At 45.5% G+C, this 16,087-nt stretch overlaps 1 protein-coding gene across 4 annotated transcripts in view; it reads right to left on the bottom strand.

Moving 5' to 3' along the window:
• Spire1 (spire type actin nucleation factor 1) overlaps positions 1-16,087 on the bottom strand; it is a 116,726-nt gene that overhangs the window by 2,143 nt on the left and 98,496 nt on the right. For 2 of the 4 annotated variants that reach the window (XM_051163492.1, XM_051163491.1), the window contains 8 exons: positions 14,464-14,636; positions 13,101-13,191; positions 10,652-10,794; positions 8,006-8,179; positions 3,971-4,108; positions 3,358-3,428; positions 1,835-1,862; positions 1,607-1,743 (listed from right to left, as the gene is read on the bottom strand). In XM_051163492.1, coding sequence (XP_051019449.1) covers positions 1,607-1,743; positions 1,835-1,862; positions 3,358-3,428; positions 3,971-4,108; positions 8,006-8,179; positions 10,652-10,794; positions 13,101-13,191; positions 14,464-14,636 — 955 coding nt within the window. The remainder of the gene's footprint in view (positions 1-1,606; positions 1,744-1,834; positions 1,863-3,357; positions 3,429-3,970; positions 4,109-8,005; positions 8,180-10,651; positions 10,795-13,100; positions 13,192-14,463; positions 14,637-16,087) is intronic. The other 2 variants (XM_051163495.1, XM_051163493.1) reach the window with 1 other exon arrangement.

The raw sequence follows: 16,087 nt of genomic DNA on the forward strand, positions 1-16,087 counted from the left end.
CTTACATGTCTTATCCTGAAAAACACCTTTTCACTACTTTTCTTCTTTCCTTTTTAAAAAAGATTTATTTACTTTTTATGTATATGAGTACTGTATCTGCATGTACACCTGCATGCCAGAAGAAGGCATCAGATCCCTTTACATAAGCCACCATGTCATGAGCCACCATGCTGGGAATTGAACCCAGGACATCTGGAAGAGCAGACAGTGCTCTTATTTACCGAGCCATCTCTCCAGCTCTGACTCCACCCCATCACTTTTCTTATATTCTCAAATATGTTCACTCCTCCACAAAAAATTCTGTTTCAGTGACTGGCTAGGTGGATCCAGAGAGATGAGTTATAATCATGTTTTCAAGACTGTTTGAACTAATCAAACTGGGGCTCCTCTACCTGAGCTACTATGTCAACTAACTATTTCCCAAAGGAGAAAGCAAAAAGAAAGACACAGTAGCCATTCAAAGCCATCACTGAATAGAACAAGTGCCCTGAGCCACTGATGTCCTGTCCTGGGCTCATCCCTGTTCCATCAGTGCTCACCATGGGCAGCCATGTCTCAGGAGAACAAGTCAACACCCAAGGCTTCATGGGCCCAGGTTACACACACTATGTGCAGGGCTTCCTAAGCCCACCGTCCAGAGCCAGGATCTCTTGGCCCCGCCAGCATGTGGCCTGAATAGACGTTCCCTTTCTGTTAACGACAATCCTGCTTTACCCTGTACTGAAGGCAACCGTTTGAGACTTAGGTCTTGGCATGAAGCTTTATGTCTGCCTTTACAATGGTAAAGCAACTCAAAGCTATAACACACATTAAAACACAGGCGTTAGCGGATTTTATCTTCAACTAGACAAGGAGGAAAGGAAGACTAGACTGAAAAAAAAAATTTTTTTTGTTGTTGTTGTTTTGTTCTTGTTTTTCTGAGACAGGGGTTCTCTGGGTAGCCTTGGCTGTCCTGGACAAGCTTTGTAGACCAGGCTGGCCTTCTGCTGTTGTTTCTGTGGACAGGATCTCAGAAAACCTAGACTGCCCCCTCACTATGTATCTGAAGATGAACCAGAATTTATTTCATTAGATTTATATTTTTATTTTATTTGTATAGGTGGTTTACCTATATGTATGTGTGCAGTGCCTGTACAGGCCACAACAAAGCACCAAAACCCCTAGACCTAGAACTTCAGTTGTGAGGCCTCATGTGGGTGCTGGGCACTGAACTCCCGTCCTTTGCAAGAACAGCATGTGCTTAATCACTGAGCCATCTCTCTAGCCTCAGTGACTTTCTTTCTAATCTTACTGTCTCCCTCTCCCAGCTGTTGGGATCATAGGCATGGCCCATCTAGCCTAAAAGCCAGTTTTAAAGATGGCTTTCAAAAGGCATAAAAGCCATTTCAAGGTCTAATTAAAGCTATGTTAAGATATTTTTTAAGTAACTAGCCATTATCACCCAAAAAGTACCTTGGGGAACTCTGAAGATTTGTGCAAGACTGAAACTCTTAAAACCAATGAACCAGCAACAGGCCCTGACCCAAACCCTAGCTCTGGCACGAGCGCCCCATGCCCAAGCGCTCTCTCGTCCGAGGATGCTCTTCAAGAGTCAGGTCCCTCTCACCTGGCGATGCCCCGAAGGGGCCGATGGTGACTGGTGGACGGTTTTTCTGACCTCGAACAGCTTTCTCCCCTTTGCAAGGCAGAAGGTCCCAGGGAGAAGATCGGCAGAGTGGAATATGGCTTGGAGGGCAGCCGCATCTGTTACCCCAAATGAGAGTGAAAATGAGTCCCAGGCTGTGCAGACGCAGTAAATGAACGCATGGGACACTTTTCACTGGGTCAAGCTTACCTTTTTGCAACACTGTGAGCACACGGGCCTGTGTACAAAACAAGAAGTGGTAGTTAGTGGGACACAGTGTAAGCACAGCCAGGACTGCAGAGCTCTGACCTTCTTCAACCAACTGCAAACATTATCCTTCTGTCAGAATGGAGTGGTACAAGTGTAGACTGCCAAAGAGACCATCTGTATGTAACACTTAAGAGACAACACATTGTCTCTTAAAAAGAGGAGTAGAGCCGGGCGTGGTGGCACACAACTTTAATCCCCGCACTAAGAGGCAAAGGCAGGCAGATCTTCGTGAGCTCAAGGCCAGCCTGGTCTACAAAGTGAGTCCAAGACAACCAAGGCCACGCAAGAAACCCTGTCTCAAACAAAACAAAACAACAAGATCAGCAGAGCACAGTGGCTCGTGCCTGTAATCCCAGTGCTCGGGAAGCTAAGGAAGACTGCTGAGAGTTTGAGGCCAACTTCAGCTTCACAGTGAGTTCCAGCTTACACTACAATATTCCAAAGGTCCTGAGTTCAGTTCCCTGCAGCCACATTATGAGGCTCACAATGAACTGTAACATGTAATCCATGCCTTCTGGCCTCTGTGACACCTGCACTCATGGGGGGTCCCTCACAGAGATACACACATATACACATACATGCACATATGTAAGAATAATAGGAAGAAATCTTTATTATTTTTGTTTGGAGACAATATTATTATGTAGACCTGGCTGTACTGAACTTACTGTGTACACCAGGCTAGCCTTGAACTCACAGAGCACGTCTTACTTCTGCCTCTTGAGTGCTGGGATTAAAGACCTATGCCACCACAACACCACTTAACAATTAATCTTTGTTTTGTTTTGGATTTTTGTTTTCTCTGTGTAACAAGCCCTGGCTATCCTGGACTTGCTTTGTAGGCCAGGCTGGACTCAAACTCACAGAGGCAGAGCACTCTGCCTCTGAGTGCTAGGATTAAAGGTGTGCACCACCATGCCCAGGCCCCTAAAAATTAATCTTAAAACAATAACAGTAACAACAAACCAAAAAAACCAGACAAATAAAAAGGATTACTTCCATGTGAAATTTTAGCAGTGTATCCAGGGATCATATGCTAGCTAACCATGACTTCTTCTTGTTTTTGTACTGCTCAAGGATGACAAGAGTCAGTTTGCTTATGTGAAAAAACCACACCAGGCATGGTGGTATACGCCGGCAATTCCAGCATTTGAGAGCTGAAGAGCACCCACGGCTGTGTAATGAGTTCAAGGCCAGCAGCCACATGAAACCTCCTCCCAACAACAGCAGTAACAAAGAAAGGAAGGAGGAAGTAGCACGCAGAGTAACCTTTTCCCGGGTTCACCAACTGTTGAGCTCACTCTGGAAGACACTGCTGTGCCGCGCAGATAAGGAGGGTACAGAGCAAAGGCACAGAACAACAGGCACTTCCACTAACGCCTCCCGGAGAGGCAGGTGATGGAGGGAGAGAGTTACTGGCCTCCCTCCGTGGCTGTCGAGCTCCCCAGGGACGAAAGCCTTACCTCTTACAGAACTGACAGGTGTAAGACCAGGTGAAGAAGGAGAACCTCCGCGTGCGGCAACAGAAGCAGAGCTGAAAAATACAAAGTTACAAGGAGAAGTGGGGACAACGCTTCCTGGCTCCTGGGCTGGATCTACTTCCTGGTCATGTAGGGGACCTTCCAGGTACGTTTGCAGCAGGAAAAGGACGAGAACCCAGAAACCCTGGCTTTATGCTTAGCTCCAACACTTAGCGCCCGGTTCTTCAAAAGTAACAAAAGGTCACCGCGCTCAAGCAGCTCATGGTCACAGGATTAATTCCTAGGTAACTCCTGTTTCTCAGGCGTGCTTTCTCTGCTGGTCCTTTAAAAAGTCCAAGCCAAGTGCACATGCCTTTAGGAAGACATGCTATTATTTTTTAGGGTGAGTTTTAACCCCTTCCACTAATTTCACCAAGAGAAAAAACAACAATCCCCTCTTGTGAATGAGAAACAGGCATCAGCCTAGAATATCAATACCTGACCTCTTCAGACGCCCTGAAGTGCTGTCGCACTTGGCTAGCACACAAGCCTCTTGGGAGACGGTGGCTGGGACTGGCCAATCTTGTACAGTTCAATCAACTTTAAACAGTTCTACCTTTCCTTTCTTCAGGGCGGTGTAGACGTCCTTATACTGTTGGTACTTTTCCAGCTCTGCTTTCACCAGGACCTGACGAATGTGCATCACTTCCTCCACAGTGAGAGCGAGGCATTCCACTGGGTAGCAGAATTCCTCCTGAAAGTCAAAGTGCCTCGTGAGTGATGAGCGCTGGCCCTGCTCGAGACCTGCCGTGCTCCCTTCAGATGGGACAGCTGGTTAGTAGCTTCAGGAGACAGATTCCCATGATCACTGGGACAGAGCTGGCTCCCTCTGGGGACCACACACTTCTAATTGCACCACAGAAAACAGGACCGTGACTGATTAAAACGTTGCACTCTACTGAAATTTACAATAAGCCAGCGTTCCTCACACTTGGCCACGTATTTCTGCATTCAGCAGAGCTATGTATCCACGGTTGAAATATTGGGAAAACATTGTTATTCTAAACCAGTTTTGTGTCACAGATGATTATGCAAATGTGTTGTGAGGGACACTCCACTGGGAATGCAGCAAATCCACAAGTTTGGTCCTGTTTTCAAAACTGCAGGACTTGTTTGTGGTACCCAGAAGAGCCAGGTGAAGGTGGTTAGTACTTTGTACAATAAGCATTACTGAGTGATCAGTTACATCAGCACACTTTCAAAAATCCCTAAAGCCTCGAGTGGAACCGCAACAGGAAGTGGAAGCCTGGGCCGCTCACTCCCGAAGCCCATCTCTCTGCGCCCCAGGCCTTTTCAACAACTGCTGACTGCACAGTCAGCACAGATGGAGACAGAGCCTTCATGATAAATATTTATGTTGGCTTCTTATGTTAATGGCTTCCTTACAAACAGCTGTGAAAAATGTTGATGTAACTGATCCACTGAATAAGAGCCTCGAACCAGCCATTCTCCATCCGGTGCTGTTGATTGGTGGATCTAAGAGAAAGACAGAACAGCCCTGTGCGTTCAGGCCCTGCCAGGCTTCAAGGGCCCATTGTGGTGTATAGACACTGAAACTCAATGTTCTCAGCAAACACATGACAATTCACTCCCACACACCACAGCACTGCTCCCAGGCTTTCTGGAACCAAAGAAGCCAAGTGAGAAAGCACATGACCAAAAGGGCAGTCAGTTTATGGAGTTTTAACATTCAGTTCTGTCTTTCAATCAGAGAGAAACAAAAATAAATCTAGGTTGCAAACTTGACAAACATTAGCATTTACTAAAAAAAAAAAAAAGTAGTCCAGCTAACTTCTGTTTCAGTTCAATATAGAATCTGACTGAGCTAATTTAAGGAAGGCTGGGCTTGCTTTAGACCGCTTTGGAAAGAATCCTGCAGTTGGGTTGGTAAGATGAGGAGCTTCTCAGTAGTTGGGGGCCAAGGTTTGCTGGAGAAGATTGCATCATTTACTTTAAGGTGCCCACAAAGGACATTCAAAAAGTGCTGCCCATCACACAGTTTCCCGTTTCAGAGATGACACAGGATTAAGCAGTGCGCTCAGTATGTACTTGTTTTGTTTTACCTGGGGAACAGAGCAGTGTCCTACGGAAAATGAGCCGCCTTTAGTTAGGCCGTTTACATAGGCTACTTATTACATAAGCAGTGCTGGCTGAACTTGGCCATGTGATGATTTTTCTGCTTTAACTTTTGTAGAAGTTTTTCTACCAGTATTAAATAAAAGGTGGCTGACAGGTCACTATGACAAAACTGCTAAGCTGCTGCGAAATACTGTACTGATCTAAGCCAGCATTCAGATCACGGTGGCCTGCAGACCTCTGGATGCAAAGCTTTCACTTGGGGACAGAACTTGGGGACAGACTGCCACAGAACAAGCTGACACTGTGCCTCCTCTCTCCAGTCTAAGTCACAAGACAGCTTTCTTTGTCAAGCATACCTTCATCTTCCAGCTTTGAACCATTTGTAAACCTGTACTTCACAGAACATTGTAAGAAATCATGAAGTTTGCTTATTTTCTTACTCTTTTTGAAAATTTCAGGCAGACTACCCCTTAGTAAAATGATTTCCATCAGTTCAAATGCTAATGTTTTAATTCTGGAGCTTGCCCAAGGACAACAAAACTTTAATGCAACATGGAAAAAAATGATAAATTGTGGCTAGAATAGTTTAATTATTTTTCCAATTTTCAAGAATATTATTTGTAATCTCTAAGGCCAAATCAAACCGTAACAGATCTAACGCTCTAGCCTGAGGAATATCCCAGGTGCTAAGACAAGAGCGCAGCTTGCCCGCCGCGCCCCAGCCTCACTCCATCACGCTTGTTCTAAGTCCCAAAGTAACTGAAACTTTTGGGGAGAGCAGCAGAGGTGTTGGCAATGTGGCAGGCATGCCGTAGCTTGTTTATATGCTTACAAGTTGAGTTGTACCGAATATTCTGGTTATATAGTCAAACAAAAGGGGTCAGAATGAGGCAGTACAGAAATTAGAGAGCAGAATGTGAAACTCAGTTATTAGTTACTAGACCACAGAGAAATGAGAGCTACCTACCTACCTCCCTGCCTACCTATGTGAATGTGGGGTGTGATGTGGGGCGTGGGGTATGGGGCATAGGTGCACCACAGTGAGGGTGTGGACACAAGAGGGCCACTTGCAGTTCTCTCTTTCCACTGTGTGAGTTGGGGATTGAACTCAGGCTGACAGGCTCGGTAGGCAATTAAGTGCCTTAACCTGCTGAACCATCTTGCAGGCTCCAAAAAGAGAGATCTCTTAAATTTTTATTTATTTATTTTTTATTTTATGTGCATTGTTGTTTTGCCTGCAGAGATATCTGTGTGAGGCTGTCAGATCTTGGAGTTACAGGCAGTTATGAGCTGCCATGTAGGTGCTGGGAATTGAACCTGGGTCTTCTGGAAAAGCAGTCAGTGCTCTTAACCACTGAGCCATCTCTCCAACCCAGAGATGTCTATTACATAATTGTTTCCATTAGAAAGAAACTTCACACACCAGTAGTAGATATTTTAAAACTATCCAAAGGGAGACCAATTTAAATAAAAAAAAAAAATGTGACTTACATTTAATTACTCTTCTCTTCAAATTCAGTTTTAAAACTCAAAGTGAATTTGTTTTTTTGCTTAAAGCAGTCTATGGACTTGATGTAGACATTTCTGTTTGTGCTCATAACAGAATGTCAGCATGCAGCAGTAAGAGGAAGTAGAGACCCAATAATTTTGTCTAAGGAACTGATCTAAAAGTTAGGTGGGAGTGATGAACACAAGATGGGACAGAGATTCATGACAAATAACAAAGCTTGGAACACGCTCACTGTGCCTGGTAACAGGGAACAGTTGCTGGGTCACCTGTCTGTGGAGAGCTTGACTCCTGAAGAGCCAGGTCGTCGCTGCGGGAGGTGGGGAGATGGGGATGGGGCAGTGGTGGTGGTGGTGGTGTGTGCTAATGTGGTCTTTTGAAAACATTCAAATGATAGTATCATATATTATTCTGTGAGGAGGAAAAAAATCCCAAAAAGTAATAAAATGAGAAATAGTAAAAAAAAATTTTGAGTACATATCAGTAGAAAGAAAACTGACTTCTTTCTCTGGAGAAGCAGTACTCTGAAGGAGGCTGGGTATTTGGCCTCAGAGCTGACGATGGAGTGTGGAGGGAACACCACAGGTGCACCTGCACCTCTACAGGTGTGGCAGGCTGGCCATCATGGCTTGTCATGACTGTTTGGCTAGCAAGGCTGGTTTGCCAGCTGCCAAAGCTCCAATGGTGGGAGATCATTGGGCCTTGCAGAGACGCCTGCGAGGAGTCAGGAGGAAGCAATGCCCTGCTGACAGTGATTCATTTCCAGGGACACACTCCCACGGACTCTCTGGCTGATGCTGCATTTTCAGTTTGTTGTCCTTTCAGCTATTTCCTCTCCAATGAGATCACAGCATGATCTATGCGTCCTACATAAGATTGGAATCAGCGGTCAAAAGCAAAGTGCCCATCTGAGCTGTTAATTGTTGCAGAGTGCAGTAGCTGAGGTATCACTGTCAGTGACACAGAAAGTGAAGGAATTCCCAGAACCAGCAGAAAGGGGCCAACCTTTGAGGGTTTCCACCTGCTGGTAAAAGCTCTCTCAAACAGATAATACATAGCCCATGCTACCCCAAACATGGCTGCTTCAAAAGGATGAGAGCTCAGCAGAGAAGCTGTTTGTATGGTAGAGAAAAGTGGTCGGAAAGGCGTCCTTGGCCATACACTGGTTATCCTAGGAACCTGAACAATGAAAGGAAAAAAGAAAACAGCAGGGCAAAGAAAAGGAGAAAATGCTGAACAAGTAGCCTACAAACAGCAATTACACACTGTGAAAGAAAAACAAAACAAAACAAAACCAACATGAAGACGGCAAAGGTCCATGCTGACATCCATGAGGATGGCAGTGGTCCATGCTGACATCCATGAGGACATCATGGTCCATGCTGACATCCATGAGGACAGCAGTGGTCCATGCTGACATCCATGAGGACAGCAGTGGTCCATGCTGACATCCATGAGGACATCATGGTCCATGCTGACATCCATGAGGACGACAGTGGTCCATGCTGAAATCCATGAGGACGGCAGTGGTCCATGCTGACATCCATGAGGATGGCAGTGGTCCATGCTGACATCCATGAGGATGGCAGTGGTCCATGCTGACATCCATGAGGACAGCATGGTCCATGCTGACATCCATGAGGATGACAGTGGTCCATGCTGACATCCATGAGGATGACAGTGGTCCATGCTGACATCCATGAGGACGACAGTGGTCCATGCTGACATCCATGAAGATGGCAATGGTCCATGCTGACATCCATGAGGATGGCAGTGGTCCATGCTGACATCCATGAGGATGGCAGTGGTCCATGCTGACATCCATGAGGACGGCAGTGGTCCATGCTGACATCCACTCATTTCATGAGCTACGAGTGAAGCAGTAAGTCACAACCCGAGGTCACATAGCACAGACACTGTGGCTGTTCGAACTTGGTGGTCTGTTTAAGCACTCCAGTTCTCCCACGTGAGGCTGGCTGTGATGCAGGTGGAGTTCTTGGCTCCTGTGCCCACAAGCCCAGCTGCTCTGCCTGGGAATGTCTTTCAAGACAGCTGCTTTTTACTTGAATTGGCAATCAACATCAGTAATTTGACCAAATAACAATAATAAAAAAAGGTACTTAAACATAATAAAATAACTATTAACTGCAAAGCAGTCCTTCCATTTTCAGTTGAGGGATAAATATTAAGTTTCCCACTTACTGAACTAGAAAACTTCAGTGTCAGTGATCTGTACAAATCCGCCAACTCCTAATGAGAGGTGACCAGTGAGAAAAGCCATTGTGTGGAGGAGGCTTTCCTTCTCTCAGCTGGTGCCCTGTGCACTTGAGGAACGCCCAGCATGACCTCCATCCCTGCCCTTTAACCTGCACTCTGTGTGTGGCCCGTGGCTTCCTTCCACTGCCTGTTCCCGAGTCCTTCTCAGAAACAGTTTTCTGCTTCTTTCTCCACAAAGATAACTCACAGTCGGACTGGGCACGCCCCACGGTTCACCCTCACCAGCAGCCTGTGCGCCTCGCATGCGGCTGACCGGGCACACCCCCAGTAGGATCTCATGGAACCCAGGAGGCTGGCTTCAAACTTACTATGCAGCCAAGAACTCCTGATCTTTTGCCTCAGCTTCCCAAGTGTTAGGATGTGCAGCACCACATCCAGCTCTGTAATAATTTGTTCACACTGGCTAACAGGGTTGGATTTTAAAGTCCACCTTCCTGTGTTGAGCTATTTTACAGCTGGTAGGCCATTAACAAGGCTGCACTTCATCAAAGAGCAGTTTCTGGTTTTGAAACATGTTCTTACTCTGCAGCCTGGGTTGGCCTGAAACTCACTCTGTATCTCACTCAGGCTGGCCTTGAACTTGTGGTAACCCTCTAGATATTGGGACCACCGACCAGGCATACCACTGTGTCAGGCAAGAACAGTGACTCGTGATGATGTAGGCGTTAGGAAAAACTCATAAAAAATGGCCATTATCCCATGAAAAAGTAATTTTGAAAAAAAAAGTAATTTTGGGACAGGGTTTCTCTGTGTAGCCCTGGCTGTCCTGGAACTCACTCTGTAGACCAGGCTGGCCTCACACTCACAGAGATCTCTGCCTCTGCCTCCTGAGTGCTGTGGGTGGAATGTTGGCAGACACCTTGCATCTTGTTATATTTTGAAAGTTCATGAGGGAAACCAAAAGGAACTCTGAAGACTTCTGGCTGCCAGGCCAACAGTCTCTCTTCTCTGTGAGCTGCTCCACTGTGAGGAGCAACAAGAAGCTGCTCGGCCGCTCACAGGACAGCTCTGACCCCGTGTTATAAACACACTAGAAATGAAGCTACAACGGTTGTACATGGTCAAAACTCTTCAGATCAAATACTCTAGTTAGATTATGCTAAGAACTTTCTGACAATTTTAAGTGCATTAATATCCTCTAAGACAAAGAAAGCATTTCTTTAAAAATAACTCACCGGTAAAACTTCTGAAGACAAGTACTCAAAATAAACCAAAGACTGGGCAAACAACAAGCATGGCCAGAGCCCATTTCCTGAAGACACCGAGCACAAGGATGCTAAAGGTCATGCTACCCTGGGTGGGCTTTTTCCTTGTTGTTGGGAAACATGCCTCCTTCCTTCCTAGACACATCCCTGCTCATCCTTTGGTACTTACAAGAGAGCGCGAGCTCTGCCTGGAGGGCGGCAGAAACTGCCTCACGTTCGTAGGAGTTTCCTTTTCAATGGAATGCCTTCTCTGGGGTGGTTGCCGTCTCTCTGGCTGGGGTGTTGATGAGATGGGCAAGAATTTTGGAGGCTCTAAAGATTTAAGCAAATAAATGAACTCTCTTAGAAGATAAAATCATGGATTCTGAATTTTTCAACAGATAACCTTTTGCACTGTGCAGCAATACCGTATTCAAAGACAGAGGACGTACTTCAGTGGGGAGCGTTTTATAAGATGGCAGCTCAGGGGAAAGAGATAGGATTGTTCCAAAAACTGTTTGCAAGATAAACTTGCTATAGAAACAGCAAGAAAAATGGTATGTGTGTGTGTGTGTGTGTGTGTGTGTGTGTGTGTGTGTGTGTGTGTGTTTGTTCTATGCTTTTAACATCCATTCAAGTTCACATTAAAGCACATTATGATTAACCTTAACATTTGTACTCCAAATGACCCATGGTACTATTCATAAGCTTTACAACAGAGCTCCCCATTCCAATTTTTAAAACATAGAAATATACATATTTTGTATGGCCCAAAATAAACCCAAACTACATCAAATTTCAATTGTACTCTTCTTTTACATTCTTGGGTCTGCTAAGCAAGGATTTTGCCTCTGAACTACATCTCCAATACCAAGTAACAGCGTTTGGGGTAATCTTTAGTATGAGTGGTTCTGGACTCACTATGTGAAAACATATGGATATTGGATATTAGAAACAGGCTATGCTGTCACAGTTTTATTTAGCACTTCCTCTTACTCTACTTGCAAAGCAGGGCTGCTTCATGCAGTGGGGGAGGAAGGTGAGGGGTGACATAGTCTTTGGATTACCCCATGAAGGCAAACTATTAAGGTAAACGAAAGACATAATTTTCACAGCCAAGAAATTATACTGAAATCCATTACACAATTTGATGGGTACTCTATAATATTCATTTATTTTGAGACAAGATCTCATGTAGTCTAGGCTAGCCTCAAATCTACTACATGGCTGAGGATGACCTCAAACTACTGATCTGATCTCATTACCTCCACCTCCTGGGTGTTGGGATTACAAGCTTACACTACCGTATCTGGGTTTTCTCAGTGCTAGAGTTCAAATCTGGGGCTCTGTGCATACTAAGCGATCATCATCTACAGCTGAGCAACACTCCAGCTCGAGGCCTCGCTAATGTCTAATGGACCTGGCCAAGGACTCTTCACAGGTAACAACCAAAGCAACTCTTAGTGACTTAATTCTTTTTCATTTATTATTTGTGTGTGTGTGTGTTATGCAATATAAATACAGTTGTGCATGCTGTGACACTGCACATGTGAATGCCACAGGACAACCCTTGGAAGTTAGTCAGTTCTCACCTTCCACCATGGCAAGTGTTTTTACCCTCGGATTCATCTTGCCTGCCACCTATTGCTTTTTATATGATCTGTTTGAATAACTCCAATGCTATGTAATCTTGGGAAGAAGCAGCAGGATTGAGAGTGGAAGGCCAGACTTAGCTATGCATCGAGTTCAAGGCTATCCTGCAGTACATGAGATCCTGTGTAAAAGAGTATGGGAAACTAAGCCAACATTCTAACAATACCTTTTTTACAAAAAGATTTGTTTCTACTTTACATGTATGTATTTTGCTTGCATGTTCATATGTGTGGGGCCAGAAGAGGGATATACAGATGATTATATGCTGCGATGTAGATGCTAGAAACCTAACCTAGGTCTTCTGCAAGAGCGACCAAGTGCTCTTAGCTACTGAGCCATCTCTTAATCCTCCAAGAATATCTTAATATTTAATAAATTAATTTTTTTTTCTTTTTTCGAGGCAGGGTTTCTCTGTGTAGCCTTGGCCATCCTGGACTCACTTTGTAGACCAGGCTGGCCTCGAACTCACAGCGATCCGCCTGCCTCTGCCTCCCGAGTGCTGGGATTAAAGGCGTGCGCCACCATGCCCGGCTTTAATAAATTAATTTTTAACCCTTCAATAATTTCACATTTCTAAAGCCTTTAAAAATCTCTTAATTTTAGATGCTGTATTTAAAATCCACTGCCCAATAGCTATAAAAGTGTTTACTACTTACACATGTCTTGGGTATGACTGTATGTATGTTACACAAGGCAGGTGGGAAAAAATATGGTTATTTAGTGCTTCTGAGATTAAATTCAGACTAGCAAGTCATTAATCTGAAAAGCGTGCATGCACATGAGCGCACACACACTGCTGACTTATCTACATATGTGCTATATACATAAACGTGCCTTATCTAGTTAAGGTACCTGTCCCTGCAGCCTGGGAAGATTCCTAAGCTGTCTGCTTCTGACACTGAAGTGCAAGGGTTAGCTTTATAGACCCCAAATGGCCATAGCCCACTGTGTGGCCCCTGCTCAAGTGTTTGGAGGTGTGCACTCACTCTTCCTGGTGCACATGGCCTCCAGCACGGGGTCCTCATAGAGGGAAGGAGACGCACTGCTGCTGCTGCTTGACTTGTGCAGAGTTTCCTCCTGAAAAGGCAAATCCGTTAACTTCAGATCCTGTGCTCCTTAACCCTAGTAAACAGACACTTTAACATGACACACCAAATTATAACGTCAGAGACTCAAGGCAAGCTAGAGGTCTAAAATTAGGGATGGGCTCATGTCCTCACTTTGCCTAACCGAAAGTGATGGGGCAGGGCTGGAGAGATCAAGCCAGTCAACACCATTCCTCCATGGTCTCTGCTTTGCTTCCTGCCTTCAGGCTCCTGCCTGAGTGCCTTCCCTGATGGCAAACTATAATTTATGAGCTGAAATAAAACCATGAAGATGGTGTTTACCACGACCACAGGAAAGCAAACTGGAACAAGAGTTTTATCCACGGCCCACGGCCCCAACACTTTTCTTATAATGGAAACTGAATTTCCCAGTGTTCTATAAGGTCCTGAAAGATGGGGTGCTGGTGTTGGGTGGACTTAGCTGTAGTTCCCATTCCATTGTTAGCTGGTGGACGTTATACTTCTGTGTGCATCTGACGTAAAAACGTCTCTGTGTTTAAAACAGGGGATACGGCTGTTTCTCAAGATAGGAGGAAATGTTCAGGTAAACTCGAAAAGCAAGTGCGTGGGGAAGGAGGAGGAGGAGGGGAGGGATTGAAAGATGGAGAGAGGAGGGAAGACAGGCCTTTCCTCCCTTCCTGAGACTTCTCTCCACTTATAAGTTTTGACTTGGTTTGTTCATTGCATAGCGTCAGCTAGTCAGCAGAGCCACAGACATAGAGTGAGGGTTTTAGAGGCATAAGGAAGGCGTGTGCTTGAGTCTGACTAGTGGGGAAAGCCGCATGAGCACGCTATGGCACAGCACAGAAACATACGAAGTACCCTGACTGTCTGCTACATGCATCTAATCAGTACTGTGTCTAAGTTTGGGCCAAGCAGGGAAGACCTAGCAAGCTGCAACGCACATTCTGACACTCATAGCTCAGCAGATGGAGGCGGCTCGGCCTGGATGCAGGTGTGGAAAGTGAGATGAGCACTGTCCCCTGAAGGGCACAGCATACAGCAAAGACTCCAGGGAAAACAGCGCTCTTGTTGGCACTGCTCTTATGGGAAGAGCACTCCTCCATGTGTCTAAGCATACCCACTGCCCTGGTCTGTAGTGGTGACAGTAACTGACCTTCCTGCTACCCACATTAACGCCACTCTTGCCTTTCTGACTGAAACATGAGAAGAGATGAGGAGACAGCTCAAGGAACTGGGTGGGCACAGGGTCAGAGGGCAGAGCCATGCATGGCATCCTTACCTCAGAGTCAGAGCTGTCCAGCTCAGCCAGGGTTGGGGCTTTGAGGAGCTTCTTCCGCTGGGCAGGCCCCTGCTGGGCAGCGCTCAGCCCGTTTTCTTTTGTTTGAGATGTTATGCCTCCATTCACCACAGACGATTCCCCAACACGCTTTGGAGATTCCGGTGTGGTGACATCTAGTCAGAGAAAGGCAAGAGCTTACCTTTTCTTGAGCCAGGAAAGGTAATGTGTGGCGGAAGCACAACCAGGTGACAGCATTTCCATGTCACACAAATAAAGCACAAAGGCTCAGTACAGTGATGCCATGCCATGCGTACGGAACGCTTGTTCAAGTTATGGTCAGGTGAAAGGAAAGCCTAAGGTCAATAACCATATTCACATTTGGAGTTCAGGACTCAGAACTGGGAGAAATCCTAGACAAGTAACCTTGACTTCTTGCTTCCCAGATAAGCAGAGGGAGGCTCGCAGGGTGATGGTTCTAAGTGGTGGGTGGAGGGCAGATACAGCTCACAGTCTTCCTAGGAATAAGAGCTAAAAATGTCTTAGAAAGCAAAGCAGCTAAGAATCTATACTTGCACAAACACATTTACGTAAGCACAAAGAATCTGGGACAAGTCCCCTCAGTACATCAGATTTAAATTCTTGAGGGCTCACATCTGAATGAGAAAGCCCTTCAACTTCTGAGAGAAAACACAGCAGTCTACAGTTGGCGTAATGCAGACAGGGATCAAACTCTTCCCCTATTGGCAGCTGTCTGGGTAAGGCACCTAACCTCCGTGCCTCCCTGTAAAGCACAGTAGTAATGACACAGCCCATTGTGAGGACCAAGTGAGTTAGCAACTCTGAATGACGTGCTGTGCCTAGTACAGTCAATGTTAGCCAACAGCAACACTGGTTTTCGGCTCTTCTAAAGTAACTCAAGCCCTTGACTGGCACTGGTGTGGGCCAGAGGCCAAGGCCTGCTTTTTGGTACTCTAGCCTACAATCCTCCAATGCAAATGAAATGAGCATTTCAAGTAAAGACTTAACATGAGTTACCACTAGTATCTAATGATAAAATTAGAGAAGGAAAATGTGGCAATCAGTGCATACTTTAATGTGCAGCTCAGAGCGATCAACTGCTCTTTGCACGCAGAACCATCTATGAAGCTTTTGTTGGGTAAAGTGCCTTCTAGATACCAAACTGTTAAGGACTTTGGGAGGGGAAAGCTTTGTAATCGAAGGCTATTTTTCTCTCAACAAGTGATATCTATATACATGAAGTAGCAAACATTCAGTATTTAAACATGTTCTTTTGTTTTGTTTTGTTTTTGAAACAGGGTTTCTCTGTGTAGGCTTGGCTGTCCCGGACTCACTTTGTAGACCAGACTGGCCTCGAACTCACAGCGATCCGCCTGCCTCTGCCTCCCGAGGGCTGGGATTAAAGGCGTGTGCCACCACGCCCGGCCTTAAACATGTTCTTATTTTATTGACTTTTTTTTTTTTTTTTTAAAGATAGGGTCTCATGTATACCAGGCTGGCCTTGAACTTGAACTCATTGTATAGCTGAGAAGAACCAGCTTTTGATCCTCTTGCCTCCACTTCCGGTACACTGGGATTACAAGTGTGTATCACCATGCACAGTTTA

This window comes from Acomys russatus, chromosome 20 (assembly GCF_903995435.1).
Source record: "Acomys russatus chromosome 20, mAcoRus1.1, whole genome shotgun sequence".
In the NCBI taxonomy this organism is placed as follows: Eukaryota; Metazoa; Chordata; class Mammalia; order Rodentia; family Muridae; genus Acomys; species Acomys russatus.